Source organism: Anguilla anguilla, chromosome 2 (assembly GCF_013347855.1).
Source record: "Anguilla anguilla isolate fAngAng1 chromosome 2, fAngAng1.pri, whole genome shotgun sequence".
NCBI lineage: Eukaryota > Metazoa > Chordata > Actinopteri > Anguilliformes > Anguillidae > Anguilla > Anguilla anguilla.
Genome location: NC_049202.1, coordinates 49,151,689 through 49,175,076, shown reverse-complemented (window position 1 = coordinate 49,175,076; position 23,388 = coordinate 49,151,689). Strand labels below are relative to the sequence as shown.

General features: G+C 37.6%; 3 protein-coding genes across 3 annotated transcripts; 2 read left to right on the top strand and 1 right to left on the bottom strand.

Moving 5' to 3' along the window:
• Nucleotides 1-212: 212 nt before the first annotated feature.
• On the bottom strand, nt 213-6,722 carry LOC118221007 (pentraxin-4-like). The gene is made up of 4 exons (XM_035405549.1): nt 6,290-6,722; nt 5,406-5,480; nt 3,946-4,753; nt 213-1,003 (listed from the first exon to the last, which is right to left on the bottom strand). The coding sequence occupies exons 1-4, from the start codon at nt 6,413-6,415 to the stop codon at nt 366-368; spliced, it is 1,647 nt and encodes a 548-aa protein (XP_035261440.1). The 5' UTR covers nt 6,416-6,722; the 3' UTR covers nt 213-365.
• pdia2 (protein disulfide isomerase family A, member 2) lies at nt 6,032-13,969 on the top strand. The gene is made up of 12 exons (XM_035405548.1): nt 6,032-6,222; nt 7,109-7,282; nt 7,919-8,125; nt 8,847-8,980; nt 9,357-9,494; nt 9,625-9,741; nt 9,857-9,982; nt 11,112-11,309; nt 12,012-12,132; nt 12,434-12,615; nt 12,725-12,865; nt 13,802-13,969. Exons 1-12 carry the CDS (start codon nt 6,045-6,047, stop codon nt 13,865-13,867), a joined length of 1,782 nt encoding a protein of 593 aa, XP_035261439.1. The 5' UTR covers nt 6,032-6,044; the 3' UTR covers nt 13,868-13,969.
• Nucleotides 13,970-16,248: 2,279 nt separating this feature from the next.
• Nucleotides 16,249-21,970, top strand: zgc:136472 (uncharacterized protein LOC678514 homolog). The gene is made up of 11 exons (XM_035402797.1): nt 16,249-16,494; nt 17,264-17,470; nt 17,591-17,724; nt 18,050-18,187; nt 18,631-18,738; nt 18,858-18,983; nt 19,461-19,655; nt 19,906-20,026; nt 20,495-20,676; nt 21,063-21,152; nt 21,310-21,970. Exons 1-11 carry the CDS (start codon nt 16,293-16,295, stop codon nt 21,376-21,378), a joined length of 1,572 nt encoding a protein of 523 aa, XP_035258688.1. The 5' UTR covers nt 16,249-16,292; the 3' UTR covers nt 21,379-21,970.
• Nucleotides 21,971-23,388: the final 1,418 nt, after the last annotated feature.

Sequence of the window (23,388 nt, the reverse complement as noted above, 5' to 3'; positions counted from 1 at the left end):
CCGTCCGCCCAGCTGTTTATGTTTTGGAAAATGGCAGATTGATGACAACTGTAGTTCCCTATCAACATGACAAAGATTCTTGGTATACAAAATCACGTGTTGACAATTTGAACTCACGTTTCACCATAATTTAAAATGATCAATTGTACAATGGGATGGTTAACATGAGGTCCAATATTTTTCCAGTTCATTTTTGGTTGAATACTGTTTATTAATAAACAATGTTTCTTTCACAATCAAAATAACATCTAAATTACTCAAATTCCTGGTACATTTCACATAAGCTAAAATCATGATCATTGTGCTGCCTGTTTGATGAAAGTTCAATACTCTGGTTGTAAAATGACTGCCTTAGTGATATATGTTTACATACACTGTTCCAGGCACCCGCAGCTCACATGGTGCACTGAGCCATTCAACTGGTCCACATCATCCAGGGAAAGGACTGCTCCCCGGGGAAGCCCTTTCCCTGTTGCGATCCCAGATACCTCGCCGGGACTCAGCATCCGGTTCCACACAGTAAAGCCTGCCATCCTGCCAACAAAGGCCTCGGCCTCATCAAAGCCCCCTCCCAAGGAGTCTTGCTCCTGTCCGAGGATGATGGAACCCCCCCCTGGGATTTCATAGCCCTTCTGGAAATTTGAACCAGTGGAGGTGAGGCGGCGGTCAGTGTAGTGCCAGAACCTGCCTTCAATAGAGGACCAGATGACGCAGAAGTGATGCCAACGACCATCCAGAATGGTGTCAACCGGTAGTTCCCGGTATGCTGGGTCACCAATAACAAAGTCCAAACTGCTCAGCTTGCTGGAGCGGCCATACAGGACAAGCTTGTTGTCGTTATCCTCTGTTGCGTAGGACAGCAGCGTGCCGACATAATCCACTTCTACCTTCAGCCAAGTGCAGACAGACATCTCATGGATCCCATTTAAGAAGCTCTTCTTGAAAGTGACATAGTTCTCAGTGGAGGAGGAGGGGAAGTGTAGCATGGAATTCACATTGCAAACTATAAAATATATAAAAAAATATGAAACAGTAAAAATCACATACAGAATTTCAAAATAAAAAACTGAAAAATGTTGCATTTCAGTACAGCCACATGCACCACAGAGACAGCTATTTAAAGGTGCGGTATGTAAATTTGTCTTAGAACACTTGTGTTCATATTTGGTTAAATTTCCTTCATCCTGAAAGATATCAAGAAATGAAAAGCTCTAAGAAAAAATGCTGGTCTCTCTGACTGCCCCAGGCTCTGAAATCAGCTACGCCAAATTTCACTGCACCTGAATATTGACAACCAATCAGGACCGGTCTCTCCAAAGAGGCTTCCCTACCTGCATGTCAATCCTGCTGCACATTCACAGCGCTGCCAGAGCAGGCAGGGTGGGGCTACACAGAGAAAAGCAGAGCAGAGACACTCCAGAAATAGTGCTAAAGCTAGCTGGCTAGTAGAGTACAATAGGTTGAGATATATCTAATGCAAATAATAAATCATCAAGTAGCTAGGTAGCTACTAGCTAGGTAACCTACTTACTTGCAGCTGCTGCTTCAACAAAATTGATGGGTGAAATGTGCATAGCAAAAATAATATGTAATTCAAAATAAAGTTTGGCCATGCAGTATCGCTATCTTTCTTTGTTAGCTTTGTCACCACAGCCAGCTAACGCTAAGTCTACCGCTATCTGGCCAGCAATACTGCATCAAACTCAATCATTTTTGCCAATAATATCATGCTTGCTATAGCCCATAGCTGTAAATAAAAACTATAGCTATGTTCATTGTCTATGTTCATTATGATGATGTTATGTGTTTTCTTTTCTACCTGTGAATGAGACATGATGCGCTCCACTCTTCTCTCTACTTTTCCGTGCTCTATATGTCCTCAGTCTGCAGTACTCAGACATCAGACAGTGTGCGTGCACGTGTTTGGAGGGAGGGATTTTGAAAGGAGAGCAGATGGGAGGTGGTGGAAGACTGTTTTTTTCTAAATCTAGCTCTCTCTTGATCGTTTCTCCAAACATACATACTGCACCTGTAAATTCAATCTATGGATTGCATCACAAAAGCAGGTGAATGCAAGCCCACCTAAGATATTTTTAGTTGCCCTGGTTTCCTCTGGTGCAATTTTTTAAACTAATTACATATGCCTATTAGATGCAAAATAAGTTTTTTCCTTAAGTGTGAAATGATAACATCTTTTAAATGAACATAACACAGTTCAGTCTAGGGTCCTCAGCATTCCATTCTTACTACAAGTTTAATAAATAACTAGCACATCATATTTTCAGCAGGAAATATTTTTTTCCAGTAGTGTTTACTAGGTTCACTAATGCATGATTAAACCCAAATTTAAATATTTTTCTATTTATTTTTATTAAGTGAAATCTCTTGATATGGAAAACCACATTTTAACTTTTCAATAAGTTCAATCCTCCCAGTGCTAAGCCCTACATGTTACAAGTGCAACATGTATCCCATGCCACGACCAGTCAGCATTACATTTTCAGCTTTTGCATAGTCAAATGTTGTTATCGGGTCCCTCTTTGCCATCTCCACAGTGTAGCCTATTAGATAACAGCAGATATGTTTATTAAAGTGCTGTTTTTACAGGTCTTCCAAAAACGTCTGTTGATAGATTACATCTTTTTTCAAAATGTAAAGAGCATTAATCGGGACATAAATGAGAGCTCACATCCCTCCTGTCCTTGTTACTCTATATTTGCTACCCATGTCTCTTAGAATTTATTTTAAAGCTCTTTTTATTGTTTTTAAAGTGGTAAGTGGTTTAGCCCCTATATATTTCAGACTATTCATGCAAATATGTCCTCACTAGACCCCAAAGGCCCTGGCACTAGCACTGGCCTTCTTAACATCCCAGGAAAGCTAGGATGTGAAAAGGCAGCCTTTTGTTCTTTGGCTCAAAGCTACGGAACAGTTTTCTAGATCATTCCGATTTGCCACATCACCTGACATATTTTTAAAAAACAGCTTATATTTGTTTCTCTATTTTACTGTTCTTTTTTCATTAATTATTTTAAAGTGAAGCAATTTGGGCTGGAAAAATTTGTTTTGAAAAAACTGAACTCATCATCTTGTTCAAAATAGGACAGTCAAATTTAATTAAAGGTTATGACAAAGAGCCATTGTAAGCTCATATTGAGGGCATGCAAAATACTGTTATCTTTACTTGTGGCACCTGGTTGAAATTATCCATTCAAATATATAAAACAAGGAGCAATGAAACTGTCAGCAGTATTGAGTACATGGTACATGCATTTTGTGATGTCTCGTTTAAAAATTAAATTGAAAGCGCATATAAATTATGAAAAAGATGCTCATGAATTGTTACCATACCTCATTCATATTAAGATAGTCAGAATGCTAAAATCGGTACCTAATATTTCCTGGAGAATCTGTGATATACTATTAAAAAATGAATAGTCTCATCACCTTCATAACAAGCTACCTTGCTGACTACCTCAGTTCAGCCATCTAAAATTGAAACTGTGATTGACTTGTTATTGATCACAGCAAGATCATGTTTAGGTTACTGGTTATACTGGTCATTCATTTTTGTTCTAATGGTATTAATGAAAAAATGAATAGCAATTTTGGCCGAAACAGATATAGGCATTGCCTGTGACTGTTAACCAATATCCTCAGCAAATAACTGAGATGTTCAATTATTTCCTTTTTGGCATGAAAGTGATAAAAATGGAATACCATTTGTTTTCCTCCCTACAATGCATATTTATGCTCCCAACATTTTTTTATGCCTGCAGGCTGCAGGTAGCCTATACATTTCCATCCGTCCACTTAAATAACAACAGAGCACCTTCCAATATGGCTGTACCTAGTGACAAAATGTCAAACACAAATCCCAAATACACAAACATCCCAGCTATATTAAAATATTAGTCACAGAGAGAAAAATGAGGGGAAACGTACGTGTGCCTGTTTTCCTTGGTATATGCTGCTGTTGAGGAATCCTGTGTCTAAGAGGAACCTGGGCCAGGTCATGTACATCTGATTCTATTTGCTCCTCAGGTTTAGGCTTTGTCTGGGGCTGGTTCTGGGTTCTCGCAAGCACCTGAGTTGGTCTGGGCAAGGGCAATTTGTTCCTCATCCTCATCTCCTTGGAAGGCTTGATGTGGACTTTATTCCTGGCTGGGTGGCTTCTTTGGCTGTGCTCCAAGCCTGATGTGTGGATCCTAAGAGCAGGCTCCTGGGGCGTACGGTTGGAGGTAAGAGACTCTCCAGAACTCAACGATACTCTGGAAGAAGGGGAGTTATTTTGCAGCAGGGTGTTTACCTGCCCCTGCAGTCGAGTTGTAATGTCCACCTGCTTTTTAAGGGCATCCTGGAGCCCCCTAAACCCTCCCTGCAGCTCACTCCGGTGTGCAGAAATGGATCCAATCCAACTTCTGTGGTCCTGGAGCTGCTGAGTGAGATTAAACAGGAGAGACCTCTGCTTTTTGCTTTCCTTTACACTCAGCTTCCTCTGTTCGTGCAGAGCTATCTCCAGAGCGGTTACTTTCTGGTCCAGTTTTTGGGTCTTCCTCTGTAATTTCTTGGTCCAGTACTTCAGGGTGTTGAGGTCATGAGCTGTTCTGTCCTGGAAGTCAGTAAGCAGAATTGAAATGTTCTGGTACTGGTCTGTCAAAAGCTGGACATGGCTGTCACTGTTGTAGGGGAGGTTGTAGTTGTCGGCAATACCCTGAAGACGATGAAGTGTCTCTTCTTTGAATCTTCGAAACTGTGGAATAGATAAATAAAATATTCTTGAGCTGATTAACTACAATTAACAATTGGCAACAGGTTTCAATTTGTTTTCATAGATTATATGAATTTCATCATTTAAAACAATGTCAAATGTCTTATGGTTCCTATTGAAAATGACTCGATAAATGTTTCAAACAGCTTATTTTGTAAAAATCCTGGACCAGTCTGATTGCAATAAAGGCTGCTAATTTTCCATTTCCAATCTTTTATTTTTTTACTCATTTGATTTTTTATAGGTAACATGAGTTTGTTACTTCGATTAAATGTAAGACTTACAAAAGGCAATTTCAAAAAACTGGATATCGGTTTATACATTAGTCATGCTAACAGACTTTCCTGACAAAAAAATAACAGACTAAAAACATTTCAATTCAATTTTCCCTATGGAATGTGCGAGAGGCAGTGGAAAAAAAGATATAAAAAACAGATGGCATTTGCACCATAGTTCCTGCACTATACTAAACCAAAGACGAAAACACTGCTACAAGTATAATACAGTGTAGAAATATAAACATGAATTAATTATTTAAATGGTGAAACAGCCACGCTACTATTGACACATAAACCAGTTGTGACTGCCATTTAACATTTACATGAGGACCCCAGTGAAACAAACTGATACTGACCTTTTCATCCAGCCTTTTCAGTCGGTCAATGAAGTTCTTTGGGCTTTTCTGGGCCGCTACATGTCTAAAGGCAGGCTGTGTGTGGAGGTATATCACAATAAGGAGAAAGCCCACACTTGCTCTGCAACCACTCATGGTGAAGAGGGGTCTATGGCTGATTTTCCTACTCAAGCTTGAACTACATGCACTTCATACTTGGCAGTGCTCTGTGAGCTGTGATTTACCACCCTCCCATCTCTCCCAAAAGGAGCTGCAGGATAGACCGAGGCGGAAGGAGGCAAGCCCAGAATTAGATGGCTTTAGCAGACTCCTCACACACAAATGTGCACATATGTACTTACAAGTCTGTATTCAATGTAAAATTTTCCCTCTTAGACATTGATTTTCTTTCTTTTTGATAATGTTTTAAACTTACTTTAACTTACGTATTTAAAATTAATTTTATACTACCCTGAGAGATGTTAGGCAAGATGTAGGGCTACCAAATGTTCTGTTCCCATAAAGATGAATTGCAGGGCCTCTTATCTAGTTTTGCTGCTGAATGAATAATCATTTGGTAAAAATGTTATCTACTCATAGAAACAACACTTTAAATCACCGATACAAGTAACAAGGTAAGTAGATCATCGTTCAAACAGTATGTTGATCCCTGCTAACCTTCCATTGCCATATTCCCTTTCGCTGAGGCCTAAACCACAGCAGAACCTACGCATAGACCTACAGTGTGATCAGACAGCAGAGACTAAAAATTGCATCGTAAGGCCAAGAATTCTCACAGTCACACACGAAATTGTATCGGAAAGAAGAATTCGCGCTGGTAAACGTGTGTCTTAATTCTGTTTCGTTATTATTATTTAGGTATTAATTTATTTTGTTAACGTTACCGTCGCGCCGTCAACGTCGTACAAATTACAAACAGGCGCCACTTCTTCGTTAACAGGACTATGCGTGAGATTATAAAGTGGAGAAGGCTGATATTTTAGGACTATTGGCTTATTACTTAGAAACATGAAATGGCAATACTAATATAGAAGTCATCGTTTTATTCGCAAAATATATCAAATTTAGTCTGGGTTTTAGTTGGTGGCCCAGGCTAAGCTACACTTGCACTTGTTCCAATGTCTGAACTAGGTGCGCTTCCCCTGCAAAAAAGTGTCACCAACCACAAATTGGAAAGTAACCAAGTTTAGGATGCGTGTGCAGAGAGTAGTAACGCCAGATCTATTTCTTTGCCAACCACTCATGTATTTTTTTCACCCAAATATGTAGTCGATACAAATAATTGCAATTTCTTCCCTGCACACTAGGGCAATTGCAAGTTTATTGCGCTTATCTGATCGTTTACAGAGAGTGCACCCCCCCCCCCCCCCCCCCACAACAGCCATAAAATATACAGAAACAAACTTATGCTTATATCACATTTTGACCGTTTTATTTGGTGTATGCTAAATAACTAGAACGATATTTTGTGCGCTTGATTCCTCAACATGTGGTTGGCTTTTCAATCACCGATATTGGCCAGAAGGGGTGACCTCGCTGAAACCAGTAGAAATTCTACACGCATGTGTAGGGACAGCTCGTCATGGATTACCCACTCTTTATCAGCACCGTTGCCTATGGAGAGCACCAGTTCAGCTGGAGTGAGTGATCTGCAACAATGAAGTTCCACCTGTTACTGCTTACTCTGGGTTTGGCCTTGTCAGCCTATACTAGGGCTGAAGAGGATGCCGAGGAAAATTTGGAAGAAAGTGAAGAAAACTCTTCAGAGATCCACGAGAAAACAAATGAGATCTTGGAAGAAAATGATGTAATCGTTCTTCATATAAATAACTTCGCAAGAGCGCTCAATGAAAACAAGCTCCTTCTTGTAGAATTTTGTAAGTATCTTGTGTAAAAAAAAATGTATTTACACCAGACACGTTGAACATAGTGGAGAAATAGTTTTGTTGTGTGTGCTTTATTTGATAATGTAGTTACCTTTGAACATGTAAAGATGACAATATGTGCTTAGGAGAAGGTTAATGTTTCCTGACATGTGCCTACGTGTTTTTAATATATATATATATATATATATATATATATATATATTTATTTGCACGATCATGAATTTGGTTGTTAATTTTAATTTGAATTCCCATTTTAATGGTGGTCTAAAATAATTGAAGCCCCAAACATCACTGTGCCATAGAGCACTTATCTACTGTGACGTGTACCTTACCTTCACTGGTGCAGCAGATGCAAATTTTCCCATGATAAGATTTCATATTAACGGCCCTTTATAAAAACTGAAATACTACAATGGCTCCTTTCAATAACATTGCATTTTGATCTTCAACTTGAACATATCACAGATTAGCTTTTGGTCAAGCATTATTTCATGAGCAGTATTGGAAGGTTTAATGGACTGTTTCTTACATGAAGTGTATTGTGTTTTAAAAATGTTTTAAGAATGTTAAGCTCCTCTGCGATGAAACAGGAAATACTCTCTTCATTTTCAATGTGTATTTTCTTAGATGCGCCTTGGTGCGGACATTGCCGTGCGCTGGAGCCAGAGTATGCAAAAGCAGCAGGAATCCTGAAGAATGAATCATCCGAAATCCGATTGGGCAAAGTGGACGCTACTGAGGAGAAGGAACTTGCGGAAGAGTTTGAAATTGGTAGTTTTCCTACATTGAAACTCTTCAAAGACGGGGAAAGAGAAAATCCTATTGGCTTTAGTGGTATGTCTGCATTCGTCTACCTCATGTTATAGTAAGCTTGCTCTGAGTAGAGGAAAATGTAGATACAGGCTAATTGGATGTAGCGTATACATTTGATTTACATATTAGGTAAAAAAAAGGATGTTATTAGAGGAAAACGAGGTATGCATAGTATACTGGAAGTTGGTGCTTCTGAAAAGGTGTACTTTGTGAGCTAATTAAGAAATTTACATTACAGCATGCTCTGATTTTGTATAGAATGCTGGACAGGCACAGTGGCCCAGTTGACCTTGAAGACCTCATTACTTTGGGCTAACTATGGTCAAAAGTGCAAACTCCTCAACCATGATGTCTGTGCATTGGTTTGCGACAAAACAGACAAACATGTTTGAATCAGTGGACTGCAAAGGTCAATCTAGGGTGCAAACTGACCGTTTCCTCAAGAATAGCCCATTAACCCGCATTGATGGGTATTGTGGTCTGTGTTTCCTTTATTTTGGCAGTTACCTGTAGTACACTGTATAATGATAAAAGATAATACAGCACATACAGTGATGCTAGTTCATAATATATTTTTTATCTTTTGAAATGTATTATCCTCATTTCCCATCCAAAGTAAGCTATGCAGGTTTGTGTTACCAGGTGTATTATCTCTCTGTTACACTGTCCCTTTTTAAAGGATTGAGTCTTTTTGTTGGATTGTGTACAAATATAGGATAAAAATTCCTCTATGTTATTCCAGGAAAAAGGAATGCCAAAGGAATTGTTCAGTGGCTGAAGAGACGGAGTGGGCCAAGTGCCACAATTCTAGAAAATGAGACTGATTCTCAGGAGCTCATTGATGCACATAACGTTGTTGTAGTTGGATTTTTTTCTGTAAGTGTACTACATAAAAATGTGTGACAAGTATTTAAAAATAAGCAAAATTCACTTTGAATCTGACTGTAGCAGCAGTAGTATTGTGAAATGGTTGTGGAAATACTGTATGACTCCCTGTTAAATAAGTTGCAGGTTCAAGTCCTAGGTGGGGCACTACCTAGGTACCTGAGGACAGTATATCAATTTGACTCTCTATATTAACCTGCATGTATGAAAGAATGTCAGATTGCAATTTAGAAGTATTTCCTCATTGATTTTATTAAGAGCTTGTTTTTATGAAATATAATTAAATTCTTAAACTTTATGCTTTAATGGTATTTAATAAATCAAAATTTGAAGTTTGCTTTGCCAAAGACTCTCATTCTGTTTCCAGGACCTTGACAGTGAAGATGCAAATGTTTTTTATGGAGTTGCAATGGACTTAGTAGACATTACATTTGGAGTCACCACAAGCCCTGATGTTTTCAAGAAATATAAGGTGGAAAACAATGCTGTTGTGTTATTCAAAAAGGTAAGCAAATTTGCTATAATAATTGATTTTGCAAACTTTTCTTGGACAAGAAACATATTTGTCTATACATTTAGACCATGTTAAATAAATTGTATGCTTTGTAAAATACTGTGCATCCCTGACTTAACAGTTTGATGATGGCCGTGCAGACCATGAAATTCTGGAGGACAAAAACCTTGACAGAGACGAGCTTACAGCATTCATACAGACCAACAGCCTGGAACTTGTCATTGAGTTTAATGAACAGGTTTGTCACGCAGTTTCCCTTTAGCTTTTAATTTACACAGCAAGGGTCAGATGTGCGTATGTTCACAGTTCTGTCAATTGTGGAAAAGGTCTGACATACAGCTTTCCTTTACCAGAATGCAGACAAGATCTTTGGCTCCAAAGTTCAAAACCACTTATTGCTGTTCATCAGCTCAAGTACAGAGGCATCTTCCCAAATTCTGGAGACTTACCAAGGAATAGCAGCAGAATTCAAAGGAAAGGTATGGAAATAGGAAAACTCACACAATAACAGGTTGGATATTTTGTACCATATCTCTTGTTTTTAAAATTCATTACAACGGAAGTACATCCACATGAAAGAAAAAAAAATTTGGCAGAACAAAAAGCACTTATGTTTCAAGAGAATGAAACAATTATCAGAAAAAATTACCCACAAATGGAAAAAAGCTGTTTTTACTATCTGAAGATGATAATACAAAAACCCAGAACGTGATACCCACAATGCCATGCTCCATAGCACAAAATAAATTACTCAAGAAATAGTGGGGATGAACTCTGCTCCTATTTAATTGTAAAAGTACAGTGCTCCCATGTTATAAAAAAACCAATGACTAAAGCAAGAATTGGCAAACTCAGCTAAGGGGTGGGGAAACTAGGGATAGTGTTGAACTTTGAAATGAAGTTTTATTATTTCATAAAGCCACACTGTGCATCATATTTTAAATAAATATACCACTGTAACAGGGCTCATCGTGCTGACATATATTTTATTCTACGTTTCATCAGCTCATAAAGCTGGGAAATGGTGAACAATAGGGGGCAATATGGCAGGGTACAAATGCAATGGTTTCCTTTCAGAGGCCTTGATAATGAGGAAATGCTAGTGGTGGTAGGCAGTAGTGGTGGATTAACTAGGGGTGGTATAGCAGAGAAGCACTGTGTATATACAGTGCCTTTAGAAAGTATCCACCCTCGAACATTTTCACATGTCCTGTTGCACCTTAAAATGCATTGAAATATTTTTTTCATCAACACAAATGCAATACTTTGTAGATAGATCTTTGTAGATATGGGTTTTAAAATCTTCTATGCAGTACTTGTAATGTAGTTAAATTTTATGTGCAATTAATAATGGCAATTTTGACAAAATGTGCTGGTGTTACTTTTTATAAATAAAATGAGATTCTGAGTAATTTAAATGTAAGAAATAGTCCATTAAATTGTAAGTTTAAATCGTAATTCTCTCCCATTTTCAATTAAGCGGAATATAAGTGCTGAATGTGGCTTAATATAATATGATTAGGTTAGGCAGTGAATGAAGAATAAATGACCATCTTCGACAGCATTTTCTGGTTCATAACTGATTTTTTCTGTTTTACATTTACGTAGGTTTTGTTTGTGCGGATTGACGTGACATCTGGTGCTGTCTCACATGTACTGAAGTACTTTGGTCTAACAGAAAAGGATGCACCAACTCTTCGACTCATTAACACAGAGACGGTAAAGAAGTATGCAATGGATGGAGGGGACATCACTGCTGAGGCCCTCCGCTCCTTCTGCCAGGGTGTGCTGGACGGGACAGTGAAGGTAGCCCATCCACGTTCCCTCTTTCTGCCTTTCACAGTCTCAGAACGCTACTTCGATAAAATTGGCAAAATGCGGTGACATCTAATGCGATAAATATCACAACACCCCCTGTATTTCCCCACAAACACTGCAGTCCAAAATGGAGGAGAAAACCACAGTAGCAGTTTCTGACAGCCCAGCTGTATTTCATTCATCAAATTACATGTACCACAATTTAAAAACCATATTCACTGTCTGGAAGAGAGTCTGTTTCAAAATGTGATTACCAGGTTAGTTGGATGTACAATGCAGTACCTAAGTATTTGGACAGTGACTGAATTTTGTTGTACTGGCTCTGAAGGCATTGCATTGTGTCACTATAATTGAGGCTTTCTACAGCTTTATAGGTTAAGTCTTAATATTAAGACTTATATAGTTATGTCAGTGCTACTGAAATATATAGTGTTAAAACTACCTAACTATGGGACAGGGTATCAACATGTTTCATGAGTTTACCATATTTTTGTGTTGCATTTATAAGTCACATGTCTGATTAACAAGCAGCAATTCAGATGGAGAGTATTGTGAATCGGGGACTGTGCAAGCAGGGCTACTTGTGAAAATGATCCAAGGATGTTTGTATGATATTCCATAAAGTGGCAGAGTGGCCTGCAATCAATGGGAATGCTCCACAAATGTTTTTTCCATTTCTTTCCCTGTAAGCCCCACATGATGACTCAAGAGATTCCCGAGGATTGGGATAAGAACCCTGTCAAGGTCCTTGTGGGCAAAAACTTTGAAGACGTGGCCTTTGATGAAACCAAGAATGTCTTTGTTGAATTCTGTAAGCCGAGCACCTCCAGTATATACATTTTTACAAAGCGTAATAGATTCATAAGTTCAAACGCTCAAGTGAAGACCTGCACAATACTGAATGTAAATGTTAAGAAGTAACTTTCTCCAACAGAAGGAAATTTCTTTAGTGTTGGACATCTTATGGGATATTATTGAAGGACAAGATCAATGCCTGTCCAAGTTGTCAATGTGACAATGTGACTGCAACCAATATGACTGCAGTTCAAAACTCCCATATTAAAGCAAAACCATGGTAAACAACCTCTCTCTTTCATTCTGTCCTGTGAAAGATGCCCCATGGTGTGGACACTGTAAGGAGCTGGCACCTATCTGGGAAGAACTGGGTGAAAAATACAAGGACAGAGAAGACCTCATCATAGCCAAAATGGACTCCACTGCCAATGAGGTGGAATCTGTTAGCGTGTCTGGATTCCCCACTCTTAAGTACTTTCTGGCAGGGTCAGAGAGGAAGGTGAGCAAGCTCTTTGGAAATATACCTCTTGATTAAAAATGACTAGGAAAATATATGGATTTACATTCATGTACACTCATCATAATGTTTTATTTTCTATCTTTGGCAGGTTGTTGACTACAATGGCAAGAGGGATTTGGAAACTTTTTCGAAATTTATAGATAATGGTGGAGAGCTACCAGAGGAACCAGCTGATGATGATGATGATGATGATGAGGAGGAGGAGGAGGATGATGACGAAGAAAAAGAGGTAAACAAACTTTTGTGTTTCATCGCTAAATACAGTATAAATAGTATGTGGAAGTCAAATCAATGGCCTGAACTGCACTAATGCTCCGCATAGAAATGTGAATGTTCTATGAAGCCCTAAACTTCAGGAACATAATTACCATGATAATGGGAACAATTCAGAGCTCTTAGTAATACAGCCAGCCCTAGAAACATTATCATACAATGGTTGCATATGTTTTTAATGAATACTATATTGCGTTGGTGATAGTGTGAGCTGTACATATTATATTTGTACAGTTTAAGGGCCATATTTATTAAGAATGCCGCAAATTGCAGGTTGCAAAATTCTGGGTCGCCGCATGTTTTCAATTTTAAAGGGTATTTACTAAGACTAGTCATGTAAATGAGCTCAGCCACAGCGAGGTCATTTAATTGCACTGCCAGTATTTAAGATGTGTCTTGCATATGGCAGGAAAGCAACATTGTTGTGTCGCTCCATCACTGGTGAAGTCGGGTTTTGGACAAGTGTCACGATCCATGGAAACAATGGATAGGAACAGTCACCTTTAAATTTTAAAATGTCTCATTAGTAAAAACTTCAGAACACAGTTTTAATATTTCAAATTATTTAATTTTGTACCCAATAGCCAACCAGCTCCAGAGTCACTTCCTCTCAACTTCTCTAACAGGCAACTGTCCTTAAAGATGAAGGAGTCATGTGTTTTAAAAAGATTTTTAAAGATTCTCCCTTGTTTTGCAAATGTAGGGGAGAGTTGCCGTAAATGTAATGCTTGATACGCTACATGGCCAAAAGTATGTGGGAATTAATATGGAGTTGGTCCACCATTTGCTCCTATAACAACCTGATCTCTTTTGGGAAAGCTTTATACTAGATGTACATTCATACTCCCAAAAATGCTCAGACTTATTTAAAAAATGTATTCGTTTATTCTAGCCCACAGAGGAGTCAACTACAGAAGCTCTGAAGAAAACTAATGAGACGGCCAAGGATGAACTCTGATCTTTATTTGAAGACAATCTCTTCATCTTACTTACAAATTATTATAGAAAACAAAAGAAAGGGAACTTTGAAAGTCAATAAAGTTTTTTATTAAAAAGTGAATGTTTCATAAAGCATTATCAATCCTGTAGCGTATTAAACTAAACACATATACCATTATCATTTTTATTCATACAATATGTTTCGTTTTACTGTATACCTGACAGAAGGAAGTGCTCTTCAAATAATCAAGTGAACCCAGTAAAATATATTTGATATTTGTGCTTCATCACACTTATACAGTATATGCAGCTCCCCCTACTGTTTATACAAGCAGTGGAATACAAAGAGTTCTGTGCTTTCTTTACAAAAGACACAAATCTGTACTTGAAACAGCCTTTACCTGTAGTATTGCTGTTGTGGAACTGTCGGATACTAGAAACAATTCATTTGTCTACAAATTAGTTCATTTATAAATCTATACATATTAAATTACTTTTTTGCTTAGCCGTTACTCACATCTTAAACAACACAACACAGTTTACGTATAATACATTTTTGCACATGGATATTTTAAGACAAACAGCTAGGTTAAGTACCTGCTCAAAAGTACAATAGCAGCTGGTATTTGGACCTGAAGTGATAAGTCAGACTCCCTAACGACTTTATTACCAGTTTGTAACCACTGCACTACTGCTACCCATGTCACCAATGAAGAAGAAATCACTAAAGTAAAACATGCATGTCCAGACCACAGATCTAAATTGAATCATAAAAGAATGCCATTTTTTCATGATTTCAGAAGCTTGATGAAGCTGAAGCTCAGGAGGAAGGCTCACATCTTGTTGTGTATAGCACCATGCCTAGTCTCAAAACACTCACTATGCCACATTCAACATTTTATTCCAATGTGTGCGCTCCTCTACCTTCCTATTTGTGATCTTTATTTGTGGGATTTTTTTGGACCTTTATGTAAATTCATCATAACCTTTATAGTCTCCATTTATTCAATAATCCATCTTTATATCAGCATTATCATAAGTGGAAAATAAAGGTTCAGAAGGTGAAAGTCCTCCCCAGTATTTTGTTCCAGTCACCTGGATTTGCATGATTCTTCAGCCAGGAGGTAGAACTAATTGGAGAAATAAACTGTCAGAGTTCATGGATGGAAGAAACACATGGCAGGACTTTTACTTTCTGACCCCTGGACTTTCCACCTCTGGCATTAATGTAACTCTCCTCCGAACCAAAACTACCATGTCCGTAACAACCACAACTTCCAAAATTAAAATTAATTCATACACCAAACTCAGCCTCAGCTCATTCGCCAAGCTCAAGGTTAACAAAGGGTATTTAGCCCATCCACCAGTTGACTAATGAAAATAAAGATAAATAAAGTGCAAAGTAGCAAAAATGCATTTAAAAAAATGTAGTATGTGTCTCTTGGGAGATAATTTTACACTTTGACGAAGAGTCATATCTTTGGCCAATGACATTGAAAGGTCATTCACAGGAAAATAAAAACAATTCTGATGTAAATGTAAATTTGCCATTAAAACTCACACAAGCTGGAATAATCTGAAATGGAAAAGTATCTACATGGCCATATTTAAATGTTTAGTCACATTCACTGTAATGGAGGACTTTTTAAAAGTGCTATGTACACTTTCCCTATTGTTGTTATTTCCTCAGGCTCACTGTCATCCTAGCTCTGTAATGGAACCTGACCAAAACCTACGTATTTTGATTGAATGCTAGTGCTAGATGCTAAGAGTTCAGATGGTAACTCTAACCTGCAGTAATAAAATACAGTGTAGTGGTCAGAGTGTTCATGGTGCAAACCATAAGGGGGAAAACAAGCACATATTAAACAGGTTGAAAATAGCTCTAGGCCAAACAACATTTGACTAAAGGATTATTCATAAGTAGCTTGCATCAAACACAGAAACAGAAAGACACTGCAGAAAAAGTAGCTTGTTACACCATTTATTTATAACGTCAGTTGAGTAACAGAGAGGATGGAGAAGAATCCCATAATGCATTTAATCTAACCTCAAACATTGGCTTAATCCATGGCACCCAAGGTTTATTTTTAACGCAAGCACATAGGCAACACCCCTCCCCCTCAAAAGAAACTTGTCAGTTTTTGTTCACTGGAAACTACTAACACAAATGTTCAGGGTATGTACATGATAACATTCTTACAGGCCCCTCTGCAGTCACCTTGCCTTTCAACTCAGCTTATTTAACCTTGCACAGTAAATGGTGTCGCGATAAATTAAGTCCATTACCAAAGTACACACTTTTATCAGTGGCAACCTCAGCATTACCACGTGACCACCCAGAACAATCAGTGAAGCCCACGTTCTTTCATTTTATTATTATCTTCCCCGCCCATGACTCCAAAAGGTTAGTGTGTGAGGCTGCTCCCTCAGATTGCACCACAATGAAGGAACTGCTGATTTCTCTGATTGTTGTGGCCTGGCTGTGCGGAACTGCTGCTGTCAATCAGACACAAGACAATGCAAATGTAAAAGTCAAGAAAACCAAGACCAATGCCATTAAGGAGGAGAAAGGAGTTTTGGTCCTAAAGAAAAGCAACTTTGAGCAGGCACTTAAACAGCACAAGCAGCTCTTGGTCAATTTCCGTGAGTCCCAGTAATTTGTAAATGTTTCTGTATTTTTGTGAGCCCTATTATGGAGGTTCAGTTACAATATACAAAAGTATGAAATATATCTGCTGTATGTGTATCTTGTTTTCTGAACGGGGTCAATTCTTAGCCTAAGTGACAGGTATGCAGAAAATATTCAATACATATTTTTATGGAGACTCTTAGAAACCTAGTTAATGTTTTGAGAGCACCCTTCATAAATTAATATACATTAGTGTAATTGTCTCTGTTACTGTTCATGTATTTAATATCTAGTGCCCAGTTCAAATGAATTTCACAGATTAATTCATGGAATAATACCACAGGAAATCAACCAACCTCTGATTTCACTGAGATGGGCATTAGTTCATTTTGGGGGAATATAAAATGCCATGTCATTATGACTTGTCTGCCTAGTTCCTCTTCTTCTCTTTTGCAACGTACGCCTGTGCTTCCTTTAGACTTCAATCTAGTTTGGCTGTAGTTGGAAGATACAGTAGCTCCCCTCACACTCACTCTTTGACTGACTGCATGAGCCACTAATGAAGCTTGACTACTAGTCTTTGAAGAGCAAACATGCCAGCAGATTGTAACCAAAATAAGCAATTCCTGGGCAACATATACTTTGTACACAAATGTTTCTGCATAAAAGCTGAAGCAGTTGGAAGATATGGGGGTAACTACAATGCAGCTGCAACAGAAACAGAAATATGTCCAGGAAACACAGTTTAAACACTGCTTTGGTGTGTCCTTGTTTGTCCTCTAGATGCTCCGTTCTCTGGAGAGTCCCAGAGCTTGGCAATAGAGTTCACCAAGGCAGCAGAACAGCTCAAAGCAGAATCCTTCAAAGTACACCTGGGAGTGATTGATGTGTCCAGTGAGAAGGATTTAGCCAAAGAGCTTAATGTTACAGCATTTCCGTCCCTGAGGCTTTACATTTCAGGTGACAAACAGAACCCCGTTATCTGTCCAGGTATGTATTATGGGTAGCCAGTGGTTTGTGGTTACAGTTTGTGGTTTTGGGTGCTTAATGGGGGTGGGGGTGCTTATTGTCAATTCCAATGTAAGTTGCTCTGTAATTGACTCTCCTCAGTTGTGAAAACGGCCTCTTCCATTATCACCTGGCTAAAGCGGAGAAGTGGTCGCAGTGCACAGCTGATCAAAAATCTCGCCCAAGCAGAGATCTTTATCACTGTTGAGGATGTGGTGGTTCTGGGCTTTTATGAGGTACAGCTCTCGTAAGGTTACTGTCCTATGAAAAGAGTGTTGGGTGTTGATGTGAAGGTGTGTTTTCCCCACAGAAAATCAAGCTCCAATTACTTAGCCTGCATAATTATTGCACATGGAATTATTTTTCCTGTGCAATAATGTAAACATTTATTTTTCAAATAATCATTTAAAAAAACAAACAAACAAACAAACAAATAATAAGATTTTCTCTTGCAGGTAATTGAGTATTTCAAAGGGAAAAAAGATGACTTAAACTCCGTATTACATGGTGTGTGTCCTTGATTGCCATTCCCCATTATCTCTGATTTATTTGGCACTACAGGATCTTGAAAAGGGTGGTGTGGAAGCATTTTATGCTGCAGCAGCAGATATGCCTGATCTACCATTTGGAGTGACTAAAAATAAAGAAGTGTTTTTGAAATATGAAATTACAAAGGATACAGTGGTGTTGTTTAAAGCGGTAAGTGAAGATTCACATAATCCAGTAATTATTTCCTTTGTTCTATAGGTGTGTCAGGAAAGTGAGGATTAAGTAAAAAATTTTTTTATCTAAACACTAGATATTCAACATTTGGTATATACTGTACATCACTATGTTTCTCCTTCTGTTCTCCAGTAATGTGATGGCAACCAATACACGTGTATTATAGGGCAGTAAAAATATGTATTTTATCTGCATTTGTAATATTCTAAATAGTAAAATGGTAAACTGTGAAAAATTAACCCACTGAACAGTACTTTCATGGTAAATGTTCATGGTAGTTATTTGTGCTCTCATTCATTATCAGTTCATCTCTGTGCAAGGCCTTGACGTTTATATTTAAATTGACACAAACATAGTTATGAAGTCAGTAAAAGTATTACATTATTAATTGTCTTTGGACTATGTCGTTTTTACTCCAGTCTAAAAAGTCAGAGGTCTATGAGGTATCCAGTGAAGTGTCAAAGACGGATCTGATACAGTTCATCAGAGTGCATGAAATGGATCTGGTGACAGAATACAATGCGATGGTAAGTATTAAACATGTTCAACAAAACTGCTAGATGAGACTGAAGAATCCATGACAGTGTTTTACATTTCTGTCTCATTTATTTCCATGTTGGTGGGTGTTGCACATCACTGATATAAGACATCAGCAAAAATATTGAGCTCTGTGATCACCAACCATCTCATATTGTTTGATAATAAAAGTGAAGAAAACTTCGGAAAAAACTACGAAGCCTTCAAAAATTCTGCAGCCGCATTCATAGGCAAGGTAAGACATCTGAAATTCTAATATAGATTTGTTTTTTATTTTGAATGTCACTATTTTTTAGGTCTGTCTGAATTATACATAACCATGTATGAAGTTTACGTATCTGTGCTGAATAACACTGAACTAAACCCAGACTTTTTTCAGCTCTTGTAATTTTCCTAATAAACGTGCAATAGTTCAAAGATTCAAAGGCTATGATACAATAAGTTCCCAGAGCGATGAGGCCCAATGAGGCCATTGAACCCAATGAGAACATTGAGATTTTATTGGATGCACCAAGTGTTTCTATATCAGTTTTACAAGCGCCATTTATTTGGAGTTCTAGCAAGAAAACATTGAAATTAAGCTGACTAACTAACATGTTTCAGGAGTTCAAGTTTTAAGTTTTAAATAAACTGCTGAGGAGCCTTGAGGCCTTGTCACTTTCAGCATTGTGAAAGGCACACTTGTGCATGTCTGTGTATTTCCCATTGCCAGGTTTTATTCGTGCTCATTGATACAGATGAGCCCAGAAATGGTCGGATTCTAGAGTATTTCCGAGTGCGTGCGGTGGAAACCCCCTCAGTGCGAATGGTGAATCTGACTGATAACATCCAGTACCAAATGCAGTCAGAGATCACATTGGACAAAATGACGGCCTTCTGCCAGAAATATCTTGATGGAAAAGCAAAGGTAAAGTTTAATGATTTAAAGTTTGCCAGATTAATTCACTGATCTCATTACTTAGTTTACTTGTCACTTCTTGGCTCAATATACTAGCCAATGAAATGAATTGAAATATTGTTTTGAAGGTGATTTCTTTCCTGTGTTATACTGTATCAAACATTCTTAACATACTTGTGGCTTTTTCTTTTAATATTGAGCAGGAAATAGATGGTGAAGTGACAGACAGTTTTTACATGGTTCTGTTTAATATTTTCAGCCCAAGTTGCAAAGTGAACCAATTCCTAAAGACTGGGATAAGCACCCAGTGAAGGAGCTTGTGGGGTCTAACTTTGAAAAAGTGGGCTTCAACGAGGAAAGGAATGTTTTCATCATGTTTTGTACGTACTCCAAATTAATTCTTATTCTCCGTACTTATTTTGCCATACTGTAATGGAATGTTGTACTTCAACATAATTTATAACCATATGGTTTGTATCCCAAGTAGGTAAACATATTGTATATTAGTATTACATATCAATGAAAATGATAACTTGCCATAAGAATAAATATTCTATCCTGTTTTAATGAGATAGTGAAAATAGAGAATATTAGTTGAAAATGGAGGATCATAACATGAATGGATTATGTGAAACCTACAGGTCTTGGAGACAAATATTTATTATTTTACTGAATTAAACTAATGTTTCACTTTGAACAGTGTGTATCCTTCAGAGTGTGGTGCGTCCGGTCCAGAATTTGCATACAATCCCTTGCATTGGCAAACCTTTTTGTACTACATTAAAAGTGATGATAGTTTTCTGTCACACTGTTGGAAACTCACCCTGTGTGCATTTTTACATGAAAAGATGCTCCCTGGAGCAAGGAATGCCAAGCATTATTTCAGCTGTGGGAGAAGCTTGGGAAGGTGTATGAGAAACATGAGAGTGTGGTGATTGCCAGAATAGATGCCACAGCAAACGACATAAACATTCTCCTACAGCAACGCTATCCCACCCTCATGTTCTTCCCAGCGGTGTACTCTGAGAAGGTGGGTCAAAGCCAATTCAGATATAGGGTATTTCTACAATGACAAACTAATGTTTGCATTCCTGCTTTCTACACTTTAAGTTATATATAATATATTAGCAATGTGTGATCCGAGTTGTTCTAGCTGAAGAGTAAACAGAAAAAAATACAACCCCGTGAACTCAACATGGGAGCAGCCATCTTCCAAAGGATCTGTGCTAAGCATGACAACCAATGGCAATTTTATAATGGCAATGTTTTCACTTTGTAATGAGTAACTTTTTTGTAATGGAAATATTTCTGAGATAACAGCAGATTAATCATGATTTTAAAATACAGTTTTAATGAATGGATTTATTTAAACACTTTAAATACATAATTTTGATTTTATTATGTTTTTGACTGCAGGCAATTCCTTACTTTGGAGAAAGAACATTAGAAGCACTGGTGGAGTTTGTAGAGAATCAGGTTGAGTTAGCCAAAGAAGAAAAGGCTAAGGTAGGTGGCAATTAATAGAAACACCATTATTTGTATGTATTATTGCATTCATATTTTCATAAGTAAATAACATATTAAATAAAAGTAATACACTTTTCAATGAAATTAAATAAACTGTACCTGTCCATTAACAGGGTTTTTTTTCTCTGTCATGTAGGAGGAAGAGGAGAGGAAAAAATATATTGAGGCTCAAAAACTAATGGAAAACACAAAAGAGGAACTGTGATTTTTTATTGGTGAAGCTAAGATTAGTCACATTTTGACTGAAAACTGCAGACCTGCTTTAGGAATGCAATGAAAAAATGGCTTCAGTAATGGAATGTTTTTTTTAAGGTGTGCTGCAAGCTTTCTGCTAGAACTGGTCTTGCTAACATGCATTGAGTCCTGTCACATGGTGCATACCTACCTAAAATAACATCACCACATCATTTCTGTCTATTACCTTATTACTTAACACCTGCTCAGCTATCTCCCACAATAGTTTGGGCAGAGGACTTCAATCACTTTGTTTTGCAAGTTTTACGGTTCGTCTTAATGAGCCATTGGATTTGAGCACTGATCATAAATATCAAAGCTGACTTACAGTCCAGCCGAACACCCAACACTACAATATCTTCAAAATTATAATTTAGCAACAAAACCCATCAGTTTCACAATTTATTCAGGCCCTTGCAAGGTATTTATTTTGTTTATTGAGTTTTTTCCCTGCAAAAATGTAATCAATTGAAATATTAATGGCAGAAAAACATTGCTCTAACAATTGACTGTGATTTCTGAATTCAAACATGATAAATAAATAGTAGAACTGGATAAAAATATCTTCCCTTTTCCTTGTCCGAATGTTCATAGAATCATGGTTATTTATGTGACTGTTTTACAATAATAGATTGTATATTTATTATATATTGTATATATATATATATATATATATATATAATTTTATCCTAACTAGATCTCTTTTAGTGTGAGTGAAATAAGCAATGGATTTTACAACAAAAAAAATTGATCATCCAACATCATAAAAATGTACACAAACAATTCACATAAACTATATACAGTGCTGTCTGTGTGTGTAGGAGTCAAAATAATATGAACATATAAATATAATTATGTTATATATAATATACCCATATTTACAAATATGGTTGAAAACGTGTGCTGACAAGATGTGTTTATAAACACTTCATTGGAGTTTGTGTTTTGGTTTATCTTAATATTACTTGTTGAAGCAATGGAAAGGAAGGAAACTCATAATATTTTTTAGCTGGAAGCTGCCATCTGAATTCTGTAATGAGCAGAGGTAGAAATCACAAAGTAAAAGTCCTACCATGTGTTTCTTCTACCCATGAACTCAGTCAGCTGATTTCACTAATTAGTTGTCTGACAAATTGTGTTAATTATCAACTCCAGATGATTGCAACAAAATATAGGGGAGTTCTTGAGTAGATATTCCAAGGTAGCACCTGCTTCAGATTGAACCATTGCCACAGACACCTGTAGTGGCTCTGGCACATCTGAATGATTGATTAATCACATTTACTTGACATCTCTGGATAGGTGATGCCTAAAACAATATTGATTTCGTACCTCAGGTCTATGGGACTTTTTCCCATTACTACTTTTCGTCCTGAAAGCCAAGGTGTTTCGTGGCTTTTGTGGTTTCCTTTCCATCAGCAGCCAATTTAGACTTTGGACACAAGGTGTGTGGAACCTTTAACTATTCAATTACTTTAAAGAATTGCTGAAACAGCAGGTGCTCTGACCTTTTGGGGTTTTGAGATATACAGAGATCTATCAGTTGCAAATACTCCTGTTGTCATTCACATGTATGATTTGACAATACACCCAGTGGTGAGTATCAAAAGAAATAAAAGGGCCATATATTGCAATGTCACAGGGGAGGGCAAGAGATTTAAGAGAGTATGTGACATATAATTAGGCTCCATCAACACCTTTGTGAAACATTTTGCGGTTTGCTTGTGTAAGTATTTAAAAGGGCATGGCTGAGCCAGGAGGATGACAGATTTGTCAACTATACATGGATCCCAGTAATTGTTCAGTAATGGCACACAGCTGTTAATGATTATGCTGGACCTCCACATTATCTTTGTGTGAAGACTATCTATCTTTCCCAAACTGGTTCATTGTTAGGGTAATAATTTAGCAAATTATTGGGAGCTATGTGCAGCTGACAAATCATTTTTCTTCCTCGATCAGACACACCCCTGTTTAAAGA

What these genes read in the sequence shown, in the direction of transcription:
- pdia2 (XM_035405548.1), top strand. Translation starts at nt 6,045, where the DNA reads ATGTTGATCCCTGCTAACCTTCCATTGCCATATTCCCTTTCGCTGAGG. An exon ending in CAGCAGAATTCAAAGGAAAG is followed by an intron (nt 9,983 to 11,111) that starts GTATGGAAATAG and finishes ACATTTACGTAG; the next exon opens with GTTTTGTTTGTGCGGATTGA. An exon ending in GAATGTCTTTGTTGAATTCT is followed by an intron (nt 12,133 to 12,433) that starts GTAAGCCGAGCA and finishes GTCCTGTGAAAG; the next exon opens with ATGCCCCATGGTGTGGACAC.
- LOC118221007 (XM_035405549.1), bottom strand. Translation starts at nt 6,415, where the DNA reads ATGTTTCTAAGTAATAAGCCAATAGTCCTAAAATATCAGCCTTCTCCA. An exon ending in TGAAAAGGCTGGATGAAAAG is followed by an intron (nt 4,754 to 5,405) that starts GTCAGTATCAGT and finishes TCTATTCCACAG; the next exon opens with TTTCGAAGATTCAAAGAAGA. An exon ending in ACCAAGGAAAACAGGCACAC is followed by an intron (nt 1,004 to 3,945) that starts GTACGTTTCCCC and finishes TATATTTTATAG; the next exon opens with TTTGCAATGTGAATTCCATG.
- zgc:136472 (XM_035402797.1), top strand. Translation starts at nt 16,293, where the DNA reads ATGAAGGAACTGCTGATTTCTCTGATTGTTGTGGCCTGGCTGTGCGGA. An exon ending in TGGTTCTGGGCTTTTATGAG is followed by an intron (nt 17,725 to 18,049) that starts GTACAGCTCTCG and finishes TTGGCACTACAG; the next exon opens with GATCTTGAAAAGGGTGGTGT. An exon ending in GAATGTTTTCATCATGTTTT is followed by an intron (nt 20,027 to 20,494) that starts GTACGTACTCCA and finishes TTACATGAAAAG; the next exon opens with ATGCTCCCTGGAGCAAGGAA.